The sequence below is a fragment of the Staurois parvus genome, unplaced genomic scaffold (genome assembly GCF_062004578.1).
Source record: "Staurois parvus isolate SC_StPar_1 unplaced genomic scaffold, SC_StPar_1.0 ptg000303l, whole genome shotgun sequence".
NCBI lineage: Eukaryota > Metazoa > Chordata > Amphibia > Anura > Ranidae > Staurois > Staurois parvus.
This window is the reverse complement of record NW_028318099.1, coordinates 10,896,756-10,922,066: the sequence shown is the minus strand read 5'-3', so window position 1 is coordinate 10,922,066 and position 25,311 is coordinate 10,896,756. Positions and strand designations below refer to the sequence as shown.

Below are 25,311 nucleotides of genomic sequence, written 5' to 3'. Positions count from 1 at the left end.
ATCTTGCTAAAGGAAAAATAAAATGCTAGTCAAAAGATCCCTTCCCTCTGGAAAATCATTTAACTGAAGTGGTCATAAACTAGGCAGCTTTAGTCTAGGTTCGCACTGAACCGTATGTTGCACTGCATTCCTGTGCAAATCACAGGCAATTCTGTATAGGGAAATTTGAGCCCATTCATTTTGAACCGCTCAAATGGCACCATATCTGCATCAAAAAGGTGCGGGCACATACCTATGCGATCCAGTTCAGGCAATCGCACTGCATTTGTGACCTGCTTTTTGGATGTCCATAACTTTCCATTGACAACTGCAGCAGATCGCAGAACACAGTGTGATTACGATGCGATGCAGGAGACGCACAATAATCGCTCCATTTCAAGCACCACATCAGTGTGAATGGGGCTGAAGGACACTTTTTTGGCTCACTGTTTTTTTTTTTTCATTTTTCTTTTTTGAGTATAGCCAAGACTTGATATATCCACAGATCATGCGTGGTTAGATCATAAGTGCACCATCAGATACCCCTGACTGTCAATTCTCCAGGATGATTGCTAGACAGGTTTTTAAACCTTGCCCCACTACTATCTGGTTTTCTGGAGAGAAGCAGGCTCTGAAAAGAACACACCACTCTCCATAGGTTTCAATGAGTACATTCAACTTTCCCAAGCAAACATGTTGATGTGACAGCCAAAAAAAGCTCTGATGTGGGCACAATCACATGTGCCAAAGTAAGACAAACTACAACTTTTATTAAAACCTTTGATTCTCTTTCTTCTAAAAAGATTTTTAAACAGCAGGCTGTCTTTTTCCTAGAATGCTAAATGTCAGCCTCATGCATACTGGACAATTCTGCAGCTGCTTCTATAGGTGTCTGACATTTTTGTTTTCCTGCATCTCAATTCCCCTACATGTTAGCCTATGTGTTCATGCACACAGACGTTTAGCAGTATTTAGTATCAGGGGTTTTTAGTGGGGGGAAAAAAAGAAAGAAAAACCCCCACTGCCAGTGCGTCCCGGAGCAGCAGAGTTTTTGCAGAAAAAAATGGTTGTAAGTGCCCCTAAATGTGTTAACACTAGGCCATTTAGTGCTTGAGTTTTAATTCATTTCAATGGCCAGAATAAATTATTATTCTGGTCAATTAAATGAATTAACGCTCAAGCACTTGATGCCTGTAAACATACCTATTATTATATTATTATTATACAGTATTTATAAAGCGCCAATAGTTCACTCAGCGCTGTACATTACAGAGGGGGACAGAACATGTGACAGAACAATACTAATACAATGCAAAACATGAGGGGATTGAGGGCCCTGCTCTTTCGAGCTTACAATCTAGGAGGGAGGGGATGGTGGCACAGGAGGAGATAGCTGTGGGGGATGGAGTGGTAGGAAGAGTGGAGGAGGTCGGCAAGTTAGCAGGGGGTGGGGTAGGCTTCCCTGAAGAGATGGGTTTTCAGGGTGCGCCTAAAGGAGAGGAGAGTAGGTCATAAACTGATGGGTTGGGGCAGGGAGTTCCAGAGGATGGGTGACACCCTGGAGAAGTCCTGGAGGCGGGAATGGGAGGAGGAGACCAGGGAACTAGAGAGAAGGAGGTCTTGTGAGGATCGGAGTGTGCGTGCTGGGCGGTACTTGGATATTAGGTCAGTGATGTAGTACGGGGCAGTATGGTGGACAGCTTTGTACATCAATGTTAGGATTTTGAATTTGATCCGTTGCGCAATCGGAAGCCAGTGGAGGGATTGGTAGAGGGGGGTGGCGGAAACAGAGCGGTTGGAAAGGTGAATGAGTCTGGCAGCCGTATTCAGGATCGACTGAAGCGGGGATAGCCAGCGGCGAGGCAGGCCAGTATGGAGGGAGTTGCAGTAGTCGAGTCGTGATATGATGAGGGAGTGGATGAGCTGTTTAGTGGTTTCTGGAGTTAGGAACGTGCGGATTTTGGCGATGTTGCGGAGGTGGAGTCTGCACGAGTTTGTTAAAGATTGGATACCTAAAAGCCTTATATGCTTTTACAAGCGTCAGGTGTTTTTTTGTCTGCCAAAACGCTACTGCCAGGAAGAAAGATTTCCGGGAGAGTTTGCAAAAACGTCCTGTATGCATGAAGGTGTCAACTGAATGTCATAAACAGGCTCGGCGTGTGTATTCATGCTCTGTACTCTAACGGGAAAAAGAGAAATGCATAGGTTGGTTTAATAGCGGAAAGCACAGGTGTCACCAATGTGACACCTGTCAAACGGAAGATTCTAAAAAGCACAATAAGGTCATATGGCACCACAATGTGCATTGCCTTACAAAATGTTGGCCAAGTAAAATCATTCATGAATGAGTTTTAACAGTATATATAGCCATCTGGCTGAAGCAGCTCTTGTCCTGTAATGTAATGTAACAAAGATGCAGATCTATGTCCTAAAAAAGGGGAAGGTCCAACCACTGTAGTTCTTGCACGGAAGGCAACGAGTTAATAAATACAACCCAAACAACTACTTTTTCATACAGCAGACTGTAGAGGAGTAAACGTCTGGAAGCAGAGTGCACACCACAATTTACAAAGCTACTCAGAGGAATAAGGAGAATACAAATATTCCTCTGCAGGGAAGGCTGCTAATTCAGACTGTGGCTTTCTGGCTCAGCAACTGAGACGGGTCTGCAGGTGTCCCAGCGTCTTCATTAATTCTTCATAGAACTGTTTGTGCTTGGTGTGTCCCATGCTGATGTTTGACACCTCAGCAGCTGTTATACCATATAAAATTGATGCAACTGCCCTTTCTTTTTATGCAGTTTCACAGTCTTAACATTGGTGCATATTGTTGCCATGGTGATAAAACACTGCAAGTATTGGTATTAGGGCAAGTGATTAATCTACATGTCAACTGGCTGATTATGTGTGAGAATGCAATAAAACACCATAGTGAGGGCTAACAGACTAAACTTTTTAACTACTCGTAAGCTTTGTATTTCAGGTCTATCAGATGAAAATAGTTTTTTATCACTTGGCCAAGCAGAAATCATGACACTTAAAGTGGTATTATAACTGAAAAACATAACAATTGGTAAGCTGCAATATATTAGTTTTCTATGTGGTGGCTGCATTTGTTTTCTTTTTTCTCTTTATTTTCCCCAAGTAATCCAGCCAACAACACACTTCCTGTGTTGGGGTGTCTGCACTCCACTGGAGAGGCAACACAAATACATTTGGCAGAGTATAGTGTTAAATGCACTAGCAGATATAGATGTACTTGACTAGCAAATTAAAGCCAAATGCCAGCTAACACTTTAAGCATTTAAAGCAACAGTTTTTATTTTACTTTTGGGATAACGGTTTTCCATAAATGAATACAATCTGACCATTGTAAGAACCCCTATCAGTGTTAAATGGTTTGTCTCACCCCTCTAACTGCCAATTTTTCCAGACAGCTTGGTCTGCTTAACTGCTTCCCAACCGCCCTATAGCAGATATACTGTACTGCTACAGGGCGGCACGGGTGCGCAAAATCATGTATATACAGTATACACATGATTTTGCATTTCCGGGTAGGGGGCACGTGCCCCCTGTCAATCACCGGGTCCCGGACGGCGATTACTCGCCACGCCCAGTGATTGCCAAGCATCTCTAAAGGGGAGGAGAACTGTTTGTAAACAAAACAGTTCTCCTCCCTGTCAGCTCGTGCACACTGCTTTGGATGTCTGATGAAGGGGTCCTGTGAGACTCTAAAACGTTGCCTTGCTGTAACTATGTGATCGTTCATTAAAACTTTTGGACCCATATTGGTGATCCTCGGTGTGCCGATGACATTCTCCCTTAACAATATCACAAATTCTCCATAAATGTGGCTTGGATGGGAGGGTTGCAGAAAAAAAGCCACAGCTCAAGAAAAGCCACATGTAGTTGTGAAGAACACGGCATCAGACCCCTGACCTTCTCACCAAACTCGTGACCGAAGGACTAGCCAATCTAAAACCGCGATGTCACATGCGTAACAATGCCACGCCCAGCTGCACCCTACACAACGATTTTCCAGCTAATTGGACCACAATCAATGTACCGGCAGCCTGGGAGCGATTGTTACTAGGTCAGGTTAATTACGCAATTAACCCTTCACACTGCCACCACCTCCTTTTTGTACAGAGAAAGGGGAAACTCGGCGATATCAGCTATAACACTATAATGGTTGAGATAATCATCTGTATAGCTAGCACAGTCACCGCAGACAGGTTATACAGAGGGTTAAACAAACACAGTAGCGCTCTTTTAGAGGCAGGAATTCGTAAATTGCATTAAGGAGCTTTAAAAACAGTTCAATAGTTTCAGAAAGACAGATTTATTACTAAAAGGTCAAAAAGGGTGCAATAAAAATATTTACAGAAAAAATATGTAACCAATATATATATATAAATATACAGAGAACAAACAGCACAGCAAAGAGGTAACAGAAAGGAGGTTAAAGGGTTAAAGTACTTACCAATCAACCTTGGGTTTGCAGATCAAGTTTCAGAGCGAAAGGGCTGTCTCCCAAGTTGGTTCTGATGTTAAACGGGAGAATTCTTCAATTTAACTCTCTTAGGCCTGACAGCCCATTTTGTAGTTCCCTAGCAGGGGGTGTCTCTGAAGTCAAGGACCAATGCCCCGTTTAAGGAGGGAAGGTCTGGGCGTAGACCTAAACTAGAGCCAAAATCTTATAGTTCATAGTTTGGCTCATAACTTTCCTTAGGTACAAGTAACACTCCGCCCGGGGGTAGTATAATATGCAGATGCATCTGAGGAATGATTAGATATGAAATATGAAACTATACACTGATTGGTTCAAGAGATCTACTTTTCTGCTTTCCTATGTATTCCAGCCAAGGAGAGTGACATACCACACTGTTGGTCTCCTTGTGGCCAACCTGAAGATATGCCTGGTTTTTATGTAAGTCTCTCATATTCCAAGATATGAGACATAGGAAAAAATGGATATTAAAAGTTATCTGGTTTGTGCTCCTCTGGAATGTTTTTGAACTCCTGGGAAGGCTTGCGTTATCTTTTACGATGAGCTAGATTGCACAGCTTTCTTAGACAGCCAGGCGCTCAGCTAAGAAAGGTGGTATAGCTCTGGGCTCCCTGCTGGACTCTGGCCTGCCTGTGACACTTCCAGCACCCACACCGACCAGATGTCACTGTGGCTCTCAGAGAGGGAGAATGAGGGGAGACATGGAGAATTCTTAACAAAATGGAGGGCCGCGTCCGTCTCTGTGTGTACACTTGCTACAGTAGTCACCACTGAGCTTTGCCAAAACGCACCTTGAAGATTATGAGGCCACATGGAAAAAGGTGTTATGATTAGATGAGACTAAAATTTAATTATCTGGCCTCAACACTAAATGATATGTCTGGCAGAAAGCCAGTACATCTCACCATCCAAATAACACCAATCCTACAGTAAAGAATGGAGGTGGTAATATCCTGTTATGGGGGTGTATCTCTTCAGCAGGGACTGGAGCACTTGTCAGGATAGAAGGAAAAATGGATGGGGCAAAATACCATCAAATTCTTGAGGAAAACCTGCTGCCCTCTGCCAGAATCTTGCAACATGACCCAAAGCACACAGCAAAAATTACCACACAGTGGTTGAAGGAGAAAAAGATGAATGTCCTTGCATGGTCCAGTCAGAGCTCAGACTTAAACCCATTTGAAATCTGTGGAATGACTTGAAGACCGCAGTCCACAAACGGTCACCATCAAATTTAACTGAACTTGAGCAGTTCTGAAAAGAAGAGTGGGCAAATATAGCAATGTCTAGATGTGCAAAGTTAGTAGAAACATATCCCAACAGACTAAAGTCTATAATTAAACATAAGGAGGTTCAACAAAATACTGACACAAGGGGTGATCTTTTTTTCAAATCAGTGATTCTGTTTTTGAATTTAAATTTTTTTTTTCTGACATGTTGGTGTTATATCTTTCACTTCAATATTATAATTTGAGTAAATACAACTGGATAAAACAAAAAATGTGTGTCTTCATTTCAGGCTGCAAAGCAACAAAATGTGGTTATTTTAAAGGGGTGATTCTTTACAATACCCACTATATATTCACACATTCTTTGGCAGAGCTTTCCTTTAAATTGGACATGTCTGATGGGTTTAAAAAGGAAAGGCTGTCAAGACATTGTAGAGAAAAAAAAACAGTACTGAATCATCCGTACAATACAGGAAAGGATCATGTAAGGTAAATAAAAAATAAAAACTCACAAACTGTAGAAAACATTTCTCACAAGCAAGGAATAATTGAAACAGAAAATGAGGTGACCACCATATGGTCATGTTTGAGCCAACTATCACTCATATGGTCTGGATGGAAGGTCTGCATGCTGCAAATATTACATTACTATGCTCTGGATCAGGGTGTCTCCAAACTTTCTAAACAAAGGGTCAGTTTTCTGTCCTTCAGGCTTTAGGAGGGCCAGACTGTGGGCATTGGTAGTAGAACATGTTCCGGCATCAGTGGGAGTAAACAATGACCCATCCTGGTGTCAGTGAGAAGAATTGTGCCTCATTGTTGGTATCATTGGGTGGGAAGAATGATGCCCCATTGTTGGTGTCACTGGGAGGAACTGTGCCCCATTGTTGGTGTCACTGGGAGGAACTGTGCCCCATTGTTGGTGTCACTGGGAGAAACAGTGCCCCATTGCTGATGTCACTGGGAGGAATTGTGCCCCATTGTCGGTGTCACTGGGAAGACTTGTGCATCATTGGTGAAGACCGAGACTGAAATTTTGGCCCAAGGGCCAGATAGAAACAAGAAAGGGCTGCATCTGGCCCCCTGGGTCAAAAAAAATGAAGCACCAGCTGAAAGCCATTTGGAAGCATTGACTACTGGGAAATCTTGTAAATAAAGCAATAAGATATAATAGAAATAAGCTGTGTGCAAAAGGTCTGAAACCATTCCTGGGCAACTAAAGTATGTTTGCCTCATTCTACCATACCAAGACACTTGCCTGCTTCCTCACTTGTTGCTCCTGAACTTCCACAGCTCTGCCTTCCTACCCGGAGTGTAATGCAGCCATTCTCATGGAGGCAATATAGGACATCCCTCTGAAAGCATGGGGTCACCTAGAGAAGCAGGAACAACAGCTGTTATGGAGCATCATAGAATTACAGAACAACCGTGACGCTTTTAATATATATTTTGGACTAAGCTGAAAAAAAACGTATAAAGTTATTCAAAGCACTTCTAACAGTATCAATTGGTATGAATTATTAAAAGCACATGCTCACCCAAGGAATCCAGGGCTATCCTCTCAAATATTCATTACTATTCAGTTAAGATTTTTCTTTAATGTGGCTGTGGTAAATGTTACAATGGACTTGGACAATGTGTTTTAATATATTGTGTATGATTTCTACAGATGTGAAGACTAGTAAAGTGTATCTCTAGGCAAATATTTTTATTTTTTTTTAAGTTTTGTACATAGTGGAGAAAGGTTAGGCTCTCTGTTAAGTTTTTACTGCTGTCTGTTTCCCATTGGAGAGATTTATCCCTATACTTGTAGAAAAACCATGGTCACCAAGAAAGTACATGAGTTAAAATGTTAGAGTTCTCCGAAAAAGCGGTAAAAGGAAATCATCTAATGGGAAATGGTCTAAGAGGAGAATGACCCTCACTTTGGGAGATTTCTTCTAACTTCCTCCTGACTCTCTGAAACAGGAAGTCAACATTTTCCAAATGGTACACTGAAAGCAAAAAAATAACCTGGCAGAGCTTTCAACTCTTTCATTCTCTATCCAACCAAAAAAGGACACAAAAATGTTTTGGCGATAGATATACTTTAAAAGCTAACTTTTGCAGCACATTACACCTGTATTTAGCATGCAACATGGCACAAATGTAACTGAGATCTGTGACTGAATGAACTACAAGTCTCATCTGCAGCACGTTACACCTATATTTAGTAAGCAACATGGCACAAATGTAACCGAGATCTGTGACTGAATGAACTACAAGTCTCATCTGCCAAAAACAGCAGATAGGCTTATAGTTCTCAATGGAGCACAGGTGATTACTACACTTGTAGTCCATTGACACTTCCTCCATCTCTCCAACTGAGCGCCCGTACCTCAGTAAAGACAGAGCTGCAGCAAGGGTCTGCAGGTCTTTAAACTGGATCCATAATCCATCACACCTACTAACATCACAAAGAGGAAAAACACTCCTGAGCAAAAAGAACTGTCAGTAAACCAATATAAGATCCCTAGACATTCTATTAACACATAGTAACTAGAAACCTACATGTGCAAGATTTTTTAGAGGATGGATATAGTACTTTTGGATGCACAGATGTCCTACCCGAAGGGCTGCCTTACATAAGCCCTCCCTGTAAATTTAATAATAACCTTCCCTTAAGTAAAACTGACCTCTTGTTTGTTTGCTCACCTCTCATGTACCAGTATCTTCTATGTCAGATTGACCTTCCTTCCACCAAAGATACCAGCACCACAATTTTCAGCTTCAAAAACTTTACAAGGTATTCTAGAAGTTCACAAAAATTACACATACTCAATATTGTGAAATAAATCAATATTCATTTGAGTACCTGAAGGAAAGGAACACCTGTCCTCTCTATAGCGACAACTCCAACAGTCTGATTCACCTCCAGATCTAAGATGAGTATTTCTCTGGGATAAAGCAGCAGCATGTGGTGACGCCTAGATGGTAAGTAGGACAGCTGCAAGCACTCATTCAGTGTCACAGTCTCAGCACTGCAAAAAGAGCAAGCAAAATACAAGGTAGAAGAAAGAGAAAACTCATACCAACTTGCAAAGTACACAATTTTAGAACTATTTACAGATAGGAAACATTTTAGAGAAAACCAAAATACAGCTACAGGATATGGCAAAACACAGATTGCTTCTAACTCACTCGGTAGCGGATTTTGTTGATGTAAAAAAAAAAATATTAGTGGCAGCTGTTGTGCACTTCACTTTTTGTTTGGGCTTTATTGTCTTCCCCCCGGCCAATGAAGCCAATTTATTGATAAAACATGAGATTTGGATCAAGATTTGTAGTAGTCAAACAATTCATATAAAAATTTCCAAATGCACTGAATGGTAGGATATACTCACCTTGGCTTCTCATTCGTGATGAGTATCTTCACTTTATTAAGGGCTTTCTTTGCACCAGTAGTTGTCACTGGCTTTGCATGAGCAGGACTGGAGTGAGGGCTGGATATATAAACTTTCCTTCCACTGCTGGCGGGGGGCTTGGATGGAGAAAAGTCTGAGACAAACACGATGCCCTCGCTAGTCAGTACTGGGTAAAAAAACAAAAAAATTATCATTAAAAACTGAAAATTCCATGACAATTTTGAAGAATCACAGAATACCATAGTTAAAGGGCTACCCCACTGTCTACAAAGTTACAAGGTATGTGTGTATGTTTCTTTTTATTTTTTTTTGGGGGGGGGGGGGGGGGGGAGTAACCTTCCAAAATAGATAACTTTTGCCTTATCATATTTAAATACAGCTATCACACATTTCAGATCATGCAGTGAAAACTATGTTGAGTTCCTTGGTTCATGAGATTGTGAATGGTGGTGTACAAAACACGTTTTGTAGTGTACCTGTACTGTCTGCCCTCATGTTGTAAAGCACTGCTGGTGCAATATAAATCCTTTATAATAACAAATCTATGCAGAGGTTTACTGGAATATATAAAATCTAAACACATATGGCCTGTCATAGCAGCCACCACTAAACCAAATAACAATGGTAATAAAAACACCAGGGCGTATTTACTAAAAGTGAAGAGTGCAAAATCTGGTGTAGCTCTGCATAAAAAACAATCAGCTTCCAGGTTTTATCGTCAAAGCTTAACAGCTTCCCGTCCGCACTATAGCAGAAATACTGCTACAGGGCGACACGGGTGCACAAAATCACATATATACACACACACACGTGATTTTTCACTTCTGGGTATAGGGTGCACGTGTGCCCTACCCGTGCCACCATTCTCGGCCGCAGCTGTCAATCACCAGGTCCCGGCCGGTGATTACACGCCGGCGCCCAATGATTGCCAAGGATCTCTGACGGGGAGGAGAACTGTATGTAAACAATACAGTTCTCCTCCCTGTCAGTCCGTGCGCACTGCTCTGGATGGCTGTGATTACAGTGAAGCACAGACACACAGCCCAAAGTAAAACAGCACACAGTTAACCCTTTGATCGCCCCTCATGTTAACCCATTCCTGCCCAGTGCCATTAGTACAGTGTCAGTGCTTTTTTTTTTTTAGCACTGATTACTGTATTGGTGTCACTGGGGATGTCAGTGACACCAAGTCAGTTCCCCCCAGTGTCAGAATGGGAAAAAAAAGGACAAAATTTCATTCAGATTGTAAGCTCCAAGGAGCAGGGCCCTCCTAACCCTCTTGTATTGAACTGTATTGTTGCTGTATTGTCTCCCATTATATTGTAAAGCGCTGAGCAAACTGCTGGCGCTATATAAATCCTGTATAATAATAATATAATAATCTGGGTGCAGCATTGCATGACCGCGCAATTGTCAGTTAAAGTAACGCAGCGCCGTAATGCATAAAATGGCCTAGCCAGGAAGGGGGGTAAATCCTCAGGAGGGCAAGTGGTTAACTAAACAAGCTGAAGTTAGAAGTAGATTGACTACCACGCACAGCTGCACCAGATTCTGAGTGCTTCAGTTTTAGTAAATCAACCCAAATGAGTATTCGTTATAGTCAGTATTCAGCCACTGGCACAATCCTTGCTATTCTGTGGATCATGGTAGCCTTTCCAACTCACAGCATTGTAGGAGGACAACGTTTAAAAGCTATCTCCTGCATGACGCCTGCTAATTTTTTAGTCACTATTCATTTTATAAGCATCCTCAGAATGAGCTCGCTCCAAGGCAAGTTGTCACAAACGTGTCATAACCAGGCAGTGGGGTTGGTTCATAGCAAGGTGGCATTATATCTTCACACAAAAAAGGCAGACCATGTGACTTCCTCTAAAGTCTGTATTCTGCAGTGTTTCTTTTTATTGGGTTTCAAAATAAAACAAAAATTAAAAAAAAGGGACCATGTTTATAAAACAAAGAAGAAGACAAAGGGGTAGTTCGGCTTAAAGCCTAGAATTGATGATTTCTCCCAGTACTTACAAGCAAGCTGAGAAGGCTGGAAAGGGTTGAAGGAGAAAGAAAGGATATTTTCTGCATAGCTCTTTTTCCAGAGTTTTGTTCCAGTGTCCGCATTCCACAGTACAATGAGATTAGGGGGATGCACCGCCAGCAGCAGATCACGAGAGGCATCCTGGCTCCACAGCCACTGCATGTCTGCAGGATAAACAAGGAACATCACTATATTAGTGAAAGGAGAGATGAAGAAAACACAGGTTTGTTGACAGACCACTTAGGTATGATCTGCATAGATGCGAACCAACAAAAAAATAAAAACAAAAACAGCTAAGCTAAGCCATGGACAGCTTATCACACATGATCTGAAATGTACAAGTGGATCACTCCTTTAAATTTAGTAACTAATGCAATTCTAAGGAAAAAAGCTCTTCTGGCACACTGACTTAGCTGACCGAAAGCAAAACAACCTGATTACAACTAGACTTGATGGAGTAAGAAATAGGAATTTCTTTTGTTCCACTATAACCATTCAGTGATATCTCCTTACCATGGATGGGTTTAGAATGCTCCTGTATTTCACATCGTGTTGTGCCAGATGCAACATCCCACACAATAATTTTTCCACTGGCATCTGCTGATGCCAGTCGCAGGGAGTAAGGTGAGCCTTGGTTGTGGTGATAGTTTTCCCTGGCCCATTTCACCTGGGGAAACAGAAAGAATGGTTCATATAGACTATGGTGCACACAAACCCGTCAGTCATATTAGGCAATTGGCAATAGCAATTACACCTAACCTACAAATATTACAAGCAGCATTAAAAGTGCTATGGTCACGCCAAACACTTTCATTTCATAACATCAGTATTGTAATTGGCATACAAATAATAATTTTTAACAATTCAGTAGAAGCTTACATGAAAAATATCCTTTCATATTGTGCCCTCTGCCTGTCTATAGGCCATCTCTTTACATAACTTCCTGGATTAGCTTACTTTGCAATTCCTCCTCTACTGTTTACTTTCAATTTCTAAGGACTACATACCCCATGGTACCTTGCTGTCTGCAAGCAGTGATTCCTGTACTCTCTCGGTCTCATGAAATTCTTCCTTTCAGTACTGCTGTAGTACAGAAGGCAGGCTCTCTGAAATATGTGACACAGCGGTGCCTACTCACAGGGCATGTGTCACAGAATTCAAGGAAGTAAACACGTGGGGACCTTTACAAAGTAAGTTTACAAACTCCAATATTATTGATATTTACAAGAGTAATTTAGAAATAATTGAAAATTAATGTGGAAATAAGTAACTTTACCATAGATAGGCTTTAACCTTTAAAGTGCACCCCAACCCAAGACTGTTCGATGCCAAAACTGAAGGGGAAAAATAAAGGCTGATGCAAGAGAAATTTGTTTATTTAGCAGAGAATGTCTCCCTCTCTCTCGAGGAAATCAATGCAAAGCTATGACTTATTTATTTCCCTTATTTAGCTCCAACATATTACACCGAGCTTCACAGGGTGTATACAACCAACCGCATTAATCCCCCCCCAAAAGAAACTTGTAATCTAAAATTGGACCAATTTGTGTAGAAACAGGAGCAGCAGCCAAAAAAAAAAATCTAAATTCAAACATGTTTAACTTGTGCACATCTATGAATACGGATTATATTCCTAAAATGTCTCGCCATTGTATGCAGGTATACAGGTACACTTTTTTGCAACTTCATCGCTGGGATAAAAAAAAAAATGGCACAAGGCTGTACAAAATGCTGTGGTTTCTTCTGCTGGCTCCTACATCAGCAACAGGATACAGTAGTAATATAAGTCAGCAGAAGAGACCACTGTGTGTGACAAGGGACTAAGGCATTCAATGTTCCTGGCTCCTCCCCCTGGTGAGGGGGAGGAGCCAGGAACATTGAATGCCTTTCTATGGGGCACACATGCGTGCCGTCATAATGCGGGGGGTCAGCCCTGCCCTCATTCCCTCCTCACTGGTTGTGACTGACAGCAGCTGAAGCCAATGGCTCCTGCTGCCGTTTCTGAGCCAATGAGCAGGGAGGAAAAAAAAAAGACCAAAACAAAACAAAACAAAAAAAAACAAAAACACCTTTACAACCACTTTAAGGCTAAATTATGTTGACTATGTTATCTGTATTTGTGAATACACCCCAATCCTTGTAGGAGTATTTACATATATCCATCTGGGTCTGAGACTTCCTACACAAAAGAGGTAGTTCCATCTGCAATATACATTTATTGATAGAGGTACATAATATATACAAAATACACGCTAAGCAGTATTTACAACACAATGTACAGTTTAAGTCTCTTGACTTGTATGATATTTACAATTTACCCACAAAACCATGTTTAAAATACAATGTACAATACAAGTATGTAGTTAGTTTACCTTTCAACTTCAGGTTTAGGCATCCTGCCTGCTGTGTGTGTCTCATCACAAAGAGACCTCCAGCTGGGTGACCAGGCCTTATATCCCCCCTCCTTTCTGTAAGGTGGCTAATATAATGCTCACTAATTGGACACTGTACCTAGCCAATGTATATTGGGCACAGCCTGTATGGAAGTTCAAAGAAGGCTGCTGTTTACCACTCCTGAGATGTGCTAAGGGGACAACAAAAGGCCAGAACTTGTATAGTGGAAATCAATCTCTCTATCTATATATATTTATTTACACCAGTATAGAAGCCAGAATAATTTTCATCCTGCTAAACACTCAATGGTTTAAATACTGTATATTTCCATCTAAGTAAAATATACTTGTAATTATTACATTATTTACATTCATTAATGGAGATTTCACATAAACTCATCTAACAATTAATATTTACATTTTCCTCTTAAAATGCAACCAGGGCATGAATTCCATCTCTGTGGAAGCAGCCCATAATTCCCCTAGTCTCATTGTGGCTGGCCACAGGCAATGACATCGAACACATGGAGAGCTTCAAGATCTGCTTATAACATAGAGGAGGGGACATGGGTTCTATGGCCTATGTTCTCTTGCTTATCCGCATATCAAGACCAGTTACATCCTTTGCACCTGGATTAGTCATTTAGCTCCTCCGGAGACGGATCAAGATGGTTTAACGGTTAGTATCTCAAAGGAACGCCTTAGACCTCCTGCTATCCCCCCGGGCTCTACCCCTCATTTCCCCGTTCCTCTCATTATCTTTCTAGTCCTTTCCTCTTTTGAGGACTGGGACTCCCCCCTCCATACTTTTTTTTTTTATATTCTGTTCTTATTCTCTTTCCTCCTTTCTGCTCGTGGATTCTCTCTTCTTCTATTCTTACCCCATTTTACAAAATCAGGCACGACCTGGAAACTAACCTATAGCGGATAGCAGTCCGCATAGTTTTGTGTACCATTGTACTGAGAATCTTATTCGTGGTTATTACGTAATCTTCCAAACTATACTTTTGAGGCCACAAAGGGGGTTGGGTGGGGTTTACTGGCCTTTATGAAAACATTATATTCATTTGTTATGTTTGTTTGGCCTCTTAGCCTCTGTTTGATCTGCAACTGCCAGAGTGCCAGGTAAGGATGCCACCAGCAGCATCGCCTTCCTCCAACACAGTGAGAGCAACTGATGTTGTTCCTCCCACTGTGTGACATCAGAAACTGGAAGCGACAAGGATTTTGTCACTTCCAGTTGCGGTTTCTTTTATTCCAAGCCATTGTTGGCTTGAGTAGCAGCAGATCTGGGGGTCTCAAAGACTTCTGATCTCTCCATAAAGAGGACTTGTCATGGCCTATGCTATCACAAGATGTTTTTCATCCCTCCTCCCCTGTGATAGCAAGAAAAGTGATATTAAAAAAAAAAAAAAAAATCAACAGGGCGCTCATGAGCAGCCATCCAAGATTGTCGCTCAGTAATGTCACTCCTCATCCACCTGACACAGTTGGCTGTTTTTTAAGCAACCTGTGGAGCTTTGTTCCTGCACCCTGACCACCCTTCTCTTCCCCACCCTCTACCGCACCAATGGGAAGAAAAAAAAACAAAACAAAAACTACCTTGGCACACGCCTCTGGGGTTAAGCCAGCTGACCTGGTAGGCGGGGCCTCTCTACCTGCAGACTCACAGAAAGCCTGGAGCTCGAGTCTGGAGCTCCTACTGTCCATGCTGACGGGTGAGTCCGACCTTCTCTCTGTTGCTAAAAGTATTGCGGAAGCATCGCTGCTGCCACAGCCCTCTGCACTGAGAGATGCCGAACTCTTTGGATGGTTTAGGACTATGCTGCAGACTGAGCTATCGGCCGCTACTACTAAACTTGCAGCCCATCTCACCAAGGAGATAAGGGAGCTGGAGAACCACACGTATGACCTAGAGGACAAGATGGACGATGCTATCATGATCATTGAAAATCATGAGAAGGACTAGTCTGATCTTAAAAAGGTATTGGCGATGGCCCTGTTGCGGCCCGAGGACTATGCAAGCCGTTCTCACCTCAGGTACCTACGTTTGCAGGGCATTCCTGAAACTGTCACTGATCTCCCCTGCACCCTGACGGCCCGGTTTCAAGAGCTGTTTATCCTCTATACCTATTGACTGCCTTGAATTTCACCGTATCTGTTGAGCCTTGGGACTAAGGAGACAGGATGATCTTCCCAGGGATATTATCATTAAATTCACTTACTACTGCACAAAGGAGACCCTCTTGATGGTGGCACGAAACAAAATCGGAGCTGTGCTTCCAGGGGCATGGTTACCAGCTACTCTTAGAACTTTCACAGGTCACTCTCCAGAAACAGCGCCAAGTGAAGCCATTTACCATGGTCCTCCTAAACCGACCATATTAAATATACCTTGGGCTTCCCCTTTCAGCTGTCATTCGACTATCAAGGTAAGAGCCACTCCGTCAGCACCCCCAAGGAGACACAGTTGACGCTTGAAGGATGGGTCATCACAACCTTCAGGCTCCCAGTGGGCCTCTTTTCAATTCAGCTGCCTTTGGGAGAAGTCTTCCGGCCGCAAGATATCTCGCCCTCGCACTAAATCACAATTCAGCCTTCTAAGATCACCCCCAGCTGTGTATCGGCAGACATGTCTTCTTGAGCCACTGCCTCTGGAATTTGTTCTCCTAAATCTTAAAGTCACATCCATGAGTTTTGGCTGCTAGGCCATTTCTGATGTTAACTTGCTGACAATGTTTTTTGTTATACAGACAACTTTCAAGAATTGTACTGATCTGATCTGTATGAGGCCCTGATTTCCCTTTCAGGTGATGGGTTTTACCTTTGCCCTGTCAACTCTTGACTCAACGCTATGCCTTTACTCAGCACTGCTCGTTGGCACTACAGCTCAAACCCTCCTAGGGTTAGTCCTATACTAATATGTTGTGCTTATGGCTCAGGGGCTTCCCGCTCCTTAATGATGAAATTGGACCCCTCCAACTGCCTGGAACTCCCAAGTACTATCTAGTTTTGCACTTGTTAATTTCTACTCAGGGTCCACCTCCCCCCTTGGCCATGCCCAAGCCTTATTTTTATGCCTTACACCGTCAGGCCTTATTGCCTGCTATAAACCATAGGATAAGCTAATGGCCTTATATGTGGCGCTCCTTACATTTTGAATTGTTTAATTTTATATTATTTGTATTTTTTCATGGTTGCAAAGGTCTTCCCGCTCCCTTTTCCCCCTCTCCTCCTACTCCTTCCCTCCACAACTCCCCCCTAATTCCCCCTTTCCCTCCCTCCCTTCCTGACCCTTCTCCCTTTTGAGTGTGGTGGCAATGCTGTGGAGGCCTCACGTCTTCTCAACAGTGTATGTATATTGTAACTTGTTATGTTGTCTTGAAAACCTAGGAACGGAGGAGGGCCGTGGGAGAGTGTGAACATTGCATTTGCATTGTCCCGCCTTCCCGACTCTCTCTTGCATTCTTTTCTAAGGCATATTATTTGTTTACAGTTTCAAGGCTGTGGTGTTTTTTTTTTATCTATGGGGATATTTCCTTCCCTATCAGCAGTGTGTATCCCCTTCTCCTGTCCCTTTCCCCTTTTCTCTCCCTACCTTCTCCCTTTTTTGCCAGTCCCCCCCCCCACACACTTTTTTTTCATAATTCAGAAACTTATTTCCTGAAGCTCCTCTGTACTTTACCTTATTTCCATGGGAGATACTGTTGTTGTTAAAGTGGCAACCATGTGTCCGGTGGTGGAGCCACCCACCCCCAGACATCCTCCATTGTAGGGATGTGTTCCACCTATCTGGTGGGTTTTGATTTTGGCTACAATTTGCCTTCTCTCTTCTCTTTTCTTCCTGTCCTTTTTTTTTCCTTCCTTCCCCCTCTTTTTCGCAGGGTCTCAGGATTCGTCCAAGTGCTAGCCGGCCTCAATTTAGGGCAACCACCGTCATTCTTTTTGTTGATGAGAACCTACTTTTCTCCCCATCATGGCCACTCCCCTGCTAAAAATCCAATTGCAAAACATTCATGGCTTCAACTATCCTCTTAAATCTCAGCAAGTAGATGTAGTCTCCCTACAGGAGACCAGGTTTGCTCGCCATTCCACAGTTTCTCTGCCCACATTTTCTAGTATTCTATACTGCCTCTGAGAAAAACAGAGGTGTTTTGATCACATTCACTCACAACCTTCCTTTCACTTGCATTCTGGAGATTGCAGACCCTACGGACAGGTACTTGCTCCTACAAGGAACCCTCTGGGACCAAGATATTATTATTGTTTCCTTCTACACACCTAACAGATTCCAACATAAAATGTTTCTCTCACCTTTCTAAGGTGATCTATCAGCACCAGAAGAGCTTACTCCTGATGAGAGACTCCAAACATTGCCCTTAACTCAGCTCTGGATAGACTATATGCACTGGGGGGGGGGGGGGGGGGGAGAGTCACCCCCTCCCATAATCCAGCACAGAAGGTCCAACTGTATGGAGGTTTTACAAACCTCTGGCCTGATAGAGGTCTGCAAGGAGCTTCATCCTACTGCTCACAATTTCACTTACTATTCTAACCCACATGATAGCGTTTCTGGACTGACCATGTCCTTATGCAGGTACATCATCTTCCCCTAGTTAGTAAGGTCTCTATCCCTTCATCTCCATGGTCTGACCCATTGGATTTTTTGCATATTTCTCAGGCCTTACCAAATGCCCCTTTCACTGGAGAATTAATGAATCTCTTTTCACCACCTAGGATACTTGTCTACACATTCAGTCCTCTATACAAACCTATTTTTCTGACAATGCAGGCTCGGTCACTTCAGTCGTGTTCCTATGGCAGGCCCATAAGGCCACCGTCCATGGCCAAATCATCCAACTCACCTCTTCTAGAAAACGACACAGGAAGTATCGAATCACTGAGTTGCATTCCCTCCTGGCGGCTGCAGATGCTCTCTTGAAAGCACATCCTACCACAGTGCACAGGAAAGTTTGTGATATCTTGGCCACGGAGCTGGATCTCCTTTGCACCTCGAGCAGAGAAGGCTTTGCGGTGGACCAAACACAAGTACTACACATGTGCGGATAAGCCTGGCCCCATGCTGGCTAATAAATTTAATTCGGTAGGGAAACCACATATGCCTATCCCACTTTGAACTCGTAACATCTTTTATATCTTACCAAACAATTGGGTATTATATTGTGTTTATGTGAATTAAAGTTCATTAAAGTGTATTTTTTTTTTTAAATATAAATGTTTGTAAATACAAAATATAATGTTTGTGGGTTATAAGCATTTTTTTTTTACAAAGTAAATTAGCTTTTTACATGTAGGAGAAGAATGTCAGAATTGGCGTGAGGCTCAAGTGGTTAAATAACAAATTATTTCTTAAAAATAAAACTAAGAAAAAAAAAGAAAAAAGCTAGACTGATTAAAAGGGGCATCACAGTATACATAGTATCGCAATTATTTCCTAAGAAGAGATTTCTCATAAGAAGCATCTTTGATCCCTCAAACAACTCTACACTTTTATCTGTTCAGTATTATTTCTAAATGTCTTATCTGAGTTGTAAAAGGTACAAACTACATTCCTAAAACCTGTTACAAAACATAACTTGCATTTGTTCACTTTCAAGCAAGACATGACTGTTAGAAAGGAGGAGAAATTGTCATGTACATACTAATTGCCTTAAAACAAACCCACGGCAGTGCTGTGCAGGGAAGGCACAGTTGACTGCATCTAAGACTCTGGGGAGACCAAGTGTTTAGAGAAGTTATAGATGCTGCTACCTTTCCTCCCACAGTGCAAACTGAGCAGCACAGATGCATCACTTAGCCGCATTTACAAGTACCTTGCACTCCTAAAGAGGAACTCAAGCCTCATTCTAAAATTACCATTTAAAAGTAATGGTACTGTATATTCTTTTCGGTACAATTTTGGGACACCAAAACTGATGGAAATATGGTCAAGGTTTTAGAAAAAAACTGATTTTCATGTATAGTTTCTATTTATGGCAAATCCAGGTTTACTCATATACAGTAGTCAGGCACAGCTTCCTGTTTTGCAATAATGGCCGCACTTTACAGCTTCTAACAGATTAAGTCTATGGGGCTGATTTAGAAAAAAGACAGAGAGGCTGTTCACTTTGCAAGGGAAGATGCCACAGAGATTAGTGAACGAGTCAAAGTTTCACTTTGCAAAGAATATCCAATCATGTGCAGGGAAATTAAAAAAATAGCATTTTTGTTTCCACTTGATTGGATGTGGAAATCAGCAGAGCTTCTTATTCACTAAACTCTGGAGAAAACCCACTTGCAGATTGCAACTGCACTTGCAAAAGTGAACAATCTATTTGCCTTTAGTAAATCATCTCCAATGAGTTATCAGCAATTTTGGGTATGCATTTTTTTCAGTAGGGCAGTTATTTCAGCAGTTGGTAGCCTCCCTAGCAGTCTGATTATGTCAGCATTTCTGTGCTCAAAGCGGTACTTTTTTGAATGGAAATATGTATTTTTTTTATTTTTAGGAATAACTCACTGAAATCTGTTCGAACAAGAGTCTAGTAAACATCCCGGGTGTGTTAAAATTTTAAAACCGAAATCATAAATTATAATTTAATAATCATAAAAAATAATATATTAATAATAAATTTAATTCAATAATATAATCAAACCACAAACACTGAAGTTTGAAATATAGTGCCAAGTACGCACATCACTGAGCAAAGTCACAAAATCGTTTTCAGTGTCTGATGACGAATTTCCACACGAATCATTATCACTCAATTCTGCAAGTGGTTCTGATTTACTATCACTGTTCTCTAGCTGGTCTAAAACTGCTTTTGACCTAAAGGGATGCTTTTTGGATGCCATGGACATTTCTCAGTTTCCAGGCAGAAAGAAAGGTAAAAATGCAGGCAGGGCACAGGACAAAGCACTGGGTACAAAATGTATGTGAAATGGTTTGATATAGTAATGTTTTACTATGTAATTTTAGTGTATTTAGTGAATGTCACTTTTAATTTCCCGCCGTTCCATCCCCGTACGTCCTGACGTCACAGGGAACAGAACCCAGAAGACGGATGCCTGCATCGGAAGGAGGCCATTGCCGGGGACACTGCAGGAGGGACATCGCGGAAGCGAAGGACAAGGTAAGTGAAGAAGAGATCCTGGAGCAGCGCTGCAGGGTATTCCCGAGTGTAGCTCGGGGTTACTGCTTGTGGTGCTGAAACTTTACCCCGAGCTACACTCGGGAATACCTCCAGGGGGGTTAAGCAGAGAAGTTGGGTGGTTGCAGATAATACAGTTACCTCAAGCAGATATGCTATAATTTTCTATGGTTAAGGCCCCTTTCATATGATCGGTCTGATTGGGTCCGCCTGTCCATTTTTCAGGCAGACCCAATCGGACCTTCCATTCTCCTCTATGGAGAGGTGAATGTAAATGGGCTTGTGTCCGTTTACAACTACCTCCAATTCAATCCACTAAAAACAAACAGAAGGGGATCCGTTCCCCTCTGTCTGGGAGGATCAGATAGGAGGGCAGTCAGGTGTAAAGAGACAGCCCGTCTATACATCCAACTGCCCATAAAGCAGAACGGGCTGTGTCCTTGTTCGTTCCGCATAAGCGGAGCAGACATGAACCTGTCAATCACCCACTCCGCTCTCCTCAGTGGAGGATCAGCGGACAGACCCCCGCTGGGCCAGCAGATTCTGCCTCATGTGAAAGGGGCCTAAAGCCCATCTTGGGGCAAAAAAATAACCATCCTACCACCCCCTTCTCACCCAGTTAGTAAATTATGTAATTAAAAGACTGCAGAGACACACCCTATGTGGTATACACTCAGATACTAGTTTTAGTAATTACTATGCAGCACTAGCACTGGGGGATTCTGGGCAAACTGGTAAATACACAATTCAAATAAATTGGATTTTTGATGTACCTGTAAAATCATTTTCCTAGAATACATTACAGGACACAGGCTCCAAGTCTTATACCACATAGTAATGCAGCTGCCTTTAGGTAACTGGGCACTGGCAAAAAAAAAAAAAAGCTGAAGGACACCCCAAGTAACTCCTCTCACTCCAAGCAAGTTTCAGTTATTTAGAAAGCAAATATAGAAGACAACTTCCACTTCCAATGGCCTAGGCCTGTCAAAATCAGGTACCCCCTCCCCATAGGTGCCAATTCCTGACAGGGAGTGGAGGACCAGCGCTTAAAGCGGAACTTCGCCTTCGGGGGTCGAGCTCCACTTTAAGGCTTAGACCATTGGGAAGAGTTGAAAGGATCAAAGAGAGTTGCTTAAAGAACCGTATGACCAAAAATGGCATCAGAGACCTAAACATCAACTTTGTAAAAGGAGATCTTTACTCCCCTAAATTACTTTACCTCCAAGAACCATCCCCCTAGCCTGTAAAGTAAAAAAGCATTTTCTTCTGTTTGCAGAGACACACAGCAGACTGTGGGCAGAGACCTGGTACATGTCATCAGAGGCCGTCTGCCTGAACCTGGAAGAGACAGCCAGCTCCTAATTACTGTGGGACAAAGATGGGTCCTGGGCTCTAGAAGCTAAGCAGTGACTTAAAGCATGACAAGTCTGGATTCGCTGGTCAGGTGAGTATGTAAATGAAGGACAACCCAGCATAACAGGTAAGGGGGGAAGAAAGAAGGGGAGTGAAGGACCTCATTAACAAATGAGTGAACAGGTGGCAGCCTTGCAAATTTGGCAAACACATGTCCGATGCTGACAAGTCCATGAAGCACTTACAGATCTGGCAGGATGTACTCTGAAAGGAAAGGGTGGAATCTTATCCTTTAAAACAGTAAGAAGCCTTACCCACCTGGAAACAGTGGAATGGGGACCTTTAGGAATGACAGAGTCTGACTGCCAAAAGAAAAAAAGATAGATAGACTCGAACAGTGCAAATTACTTCAAGACAGTGGCACGAAGTCTCCCTAGGATGTTTAGTTGTAGGACATAGGCGGGATAAACAATGTCCTGGTTAGGGATTTAGGCCTTAAGACAGGGGTCTATATAAGGCCAGTAGCTAAGACACCAACATCACAGAAGTATCAGCAATGAGGCAGGAAACCTTATGAGTGAGGGTAGACAAGAGATTATTATTATTATTATTATTATTATACAGGATTATATAGCATCAACAGTTTGCGAAGCGCTTTACAATATAAGGGAGACAGTACAATTACAATACATTTCAGTACAGAAGGAATGTGAGGGCCCTGCTCGTGGAGCTTACAATCTAAAGGAAGGGGGAGGTGATACAAAAGGTGATAGCTGCGGGGGATGATCTGGTGGAGGTGATTCAAGTACAGTTCTTAGGTGGAGGTGGGGTAGGCTTCCCTGAAGAAGTGAGTTATCTAAGATCGCCTAAAGGCAGACAGGGTGGGAGCTGACCGGACATGCTGTGGAAGGGAGTTCCAGAGGATGGGAGAGGCTCTGAAGAAGTCCTGGAGGTGAGAATATCCCTGATAGGCTCAAAGGGTGGTTTTAGCAAAGCCAACAGAGCCAGGCAGAGACCCCATGGAGCTGAAGAACGCACAGGTAAAGCGACATGAGCAAAACCCTGTATGTATTCACCAAAAACTGAGAAGCCAGTTTGAAAAAGAATGGGTAGTGCTAAAATTTGACTTTTGATGTTGAAAACAAGGTCAAATGCTGTTCTAGATCAGATTAGAGAATCAACGGAATGCAAAACACTGAGAGCTTCTGGAGAATGAAGTTTCTGGTTTCCACCAGAAGTAAGCTTTCCAATTGCAGTGGTAGGCTTTGCGAGAAGTCGATTTCCTAGTCTTTAAGAGCACAGGAATGAGTGTCTGAAATGCCCCTATCCCTCCCTAAAGGCCAACAGCTAGGCAGATAAAGGCAGTGACTGATAAGCAAGATGGTAAACCAGTCTTTGGGACAGTAGATCTAAATGATCCAGAAGGGCCAACAGAGAGTCTACAAGGAGCCTATGTCCAAGCACCACATACTCCTGGGCCAATTTGGTGTAAAGAAGACCACTGGAATGCCCTCCATCTTGATATTGCATGAGCAGATGAGGATAGAGCTTTATTCAGGGTAAAGACATAATTCAAGTCAAACTGATTTCATGAAGTCATCAGAGCAACCACTGCCAGGACCTAAGGATCCCTGGTCCTGACATAAAATCGACTGTTGAACCTGAAAGTTAGGAGGTTCACATTCTGCATCCCCAGCTGTGCAAAATAGCTTGAAACACCTCCAGGTGAAGGGACCATTTGCCGGAGTACAGACACTGACGACTGAGTAGTCCAACTCTCATTTTTCACACCAGCAGAGACAAGTGAGTGCAGGACACGATTGGCTTGGGGGTCTATCTTCTAAGATATGAAACCCAAGGCCTGAGAGGAACAAAAGGGGCTTTTTTCATTGCCAGAATGAAAGGCTTACTAACAGGAGCTTTTGCCTTCCTATTGTGGGGCAAAGGAGTGCTCTTCACTCTTTAACTTTCTTAATATAAATATCCAAGGATTCTCTGAAAAGGCACTTCCCTTGAAAAGGACATCCATGCAAGATGCTTATTGTGAGGAAGCTCCGCAGACCAACATCTGAGCTGGAGGGTCCTCTTCATGTGTACTGAAACGAGGCCTGGATATCTGGGGAAGTGAATCTACTAGGTCATCAAAACAATAGTGCAGAGCCATAGGTAAGACCTCTAGTTGTTGGAGGATAGACAGATTCAGAATGAATTCGGGGTTCTAAGCTTAACTTAATCCACACAACCAGAATCAAGCATATTGACATGGCTGCAACAGCAAGTTGCATAGCGGGGCCTGTTAGACAGAAAAAGGCCTTAAGGAGGGCATCTAACCTCTTGACAGACTACCCACTTCTTCAGGAACACCTCCACAGTAGGGTATTGATGAGAAAAATATTTTGCGGGGTAGAAGATTTTTTTCAGGGTGAGGTACTATAACATACCTGAGAAGGTATTTTCAGGCCAAGGAATTTTTAGCGAGGCAAGGTTAGTGACCTTTGGCAAGGCTGAAACAGGTTGCTCTGGGGTTGAGGCATATGAGCACTGCTTAAATAAGGACATCAATAGTATCCTCAAGCTGCTGAGAAATATCAACACATTAGACTTCCTGCAAAGAGTCTTCAGAATCGCATGACGTACATCTCCACTCAACTCTTCCAGCAGTGCGAAAGCAGTCATATGAGATTCACAGATGGGGTTCATTTACTAATACTGGTACACTCAGAATCTGGTGAAGCTGGGCATGGTAGCCAATCAACTTATTCAATTAGGCTTTGGCAATAAAACCTGGAAGCTGATTGGTTTCTATGCAGAGTTGCACCAGATTTTGCACTCTCTAGCAGTCCTAATATACATAAGTAATTACAAACTACAGATAGAAATAATACTCTTGAAAGATCAACATTTTTGAGTTGGTTTGCCTCAATCTGATCTCTTTTCCTTGTAAATACAAAGAAACACTACAGTTCTCACCTAAACAGCTGTTAATTCTTTGTGCATGCTGGTAGCTCAAGGCCAGATTGGTTTCTCCTCATTTGTACTTACTGCAGTTTGCTAATTTTATTATGCTTTACTGAACCTCATAAGTACTTTCAATCCAACTACTGAAAACTGTTCTGGTATATTTGCATGTAGTTATTATTACTTCAGCTCGCAACTGGCAGGTTTAACATTTTCCAGACTAGGGGCCCACAGGCTTCCTAGATAAAATGGACTCTGATTGCTTCTGCTCTGTTCACCCTGATCATCATTTGAGAGCTTCTCCCA

At 42.5% G+C, this 25,311-nt stretch overlaps 1 protein-coding gene across 2 annotated transcripts in view; it reads right to left on the bottom strand.

Moving 5' to 3' along the window:
• WDR11 (WD repeat domain 11) overlaps positions 1-25,311 on the bottom strand; it is a 131,841-nt gene that overhangs the window by 79,035 nt on the left and 27,495 nt on the right. For both annotated transcript variants that reach the window (XM_089683226.1, XM_089683228.1), the window contains exons 3-7: positions 11,664-11,817; positions 11,141-11,314; positions 9,101-9,287; positions 8,572-8,737; positions 6,976-7,090 (exon numbers count right to left, since the gene is read on the bottom strand). In XM_089683226.1, coding sequence (XP_089539352.1) covers positions 6,976-7,090; positions 8,572-8,737; positions 9,101-9,287; positions 11,141-11,314; positions 11,664-11,817 — 796 coding nt within the window. The remainder of the gene's footprint in view (positions 1-6,975; positions 7,091-8,571; positions 8,738-9,100; positions 9,288-11,140; positions 11,315-11,663; positions 11,818-25,311) is intronic.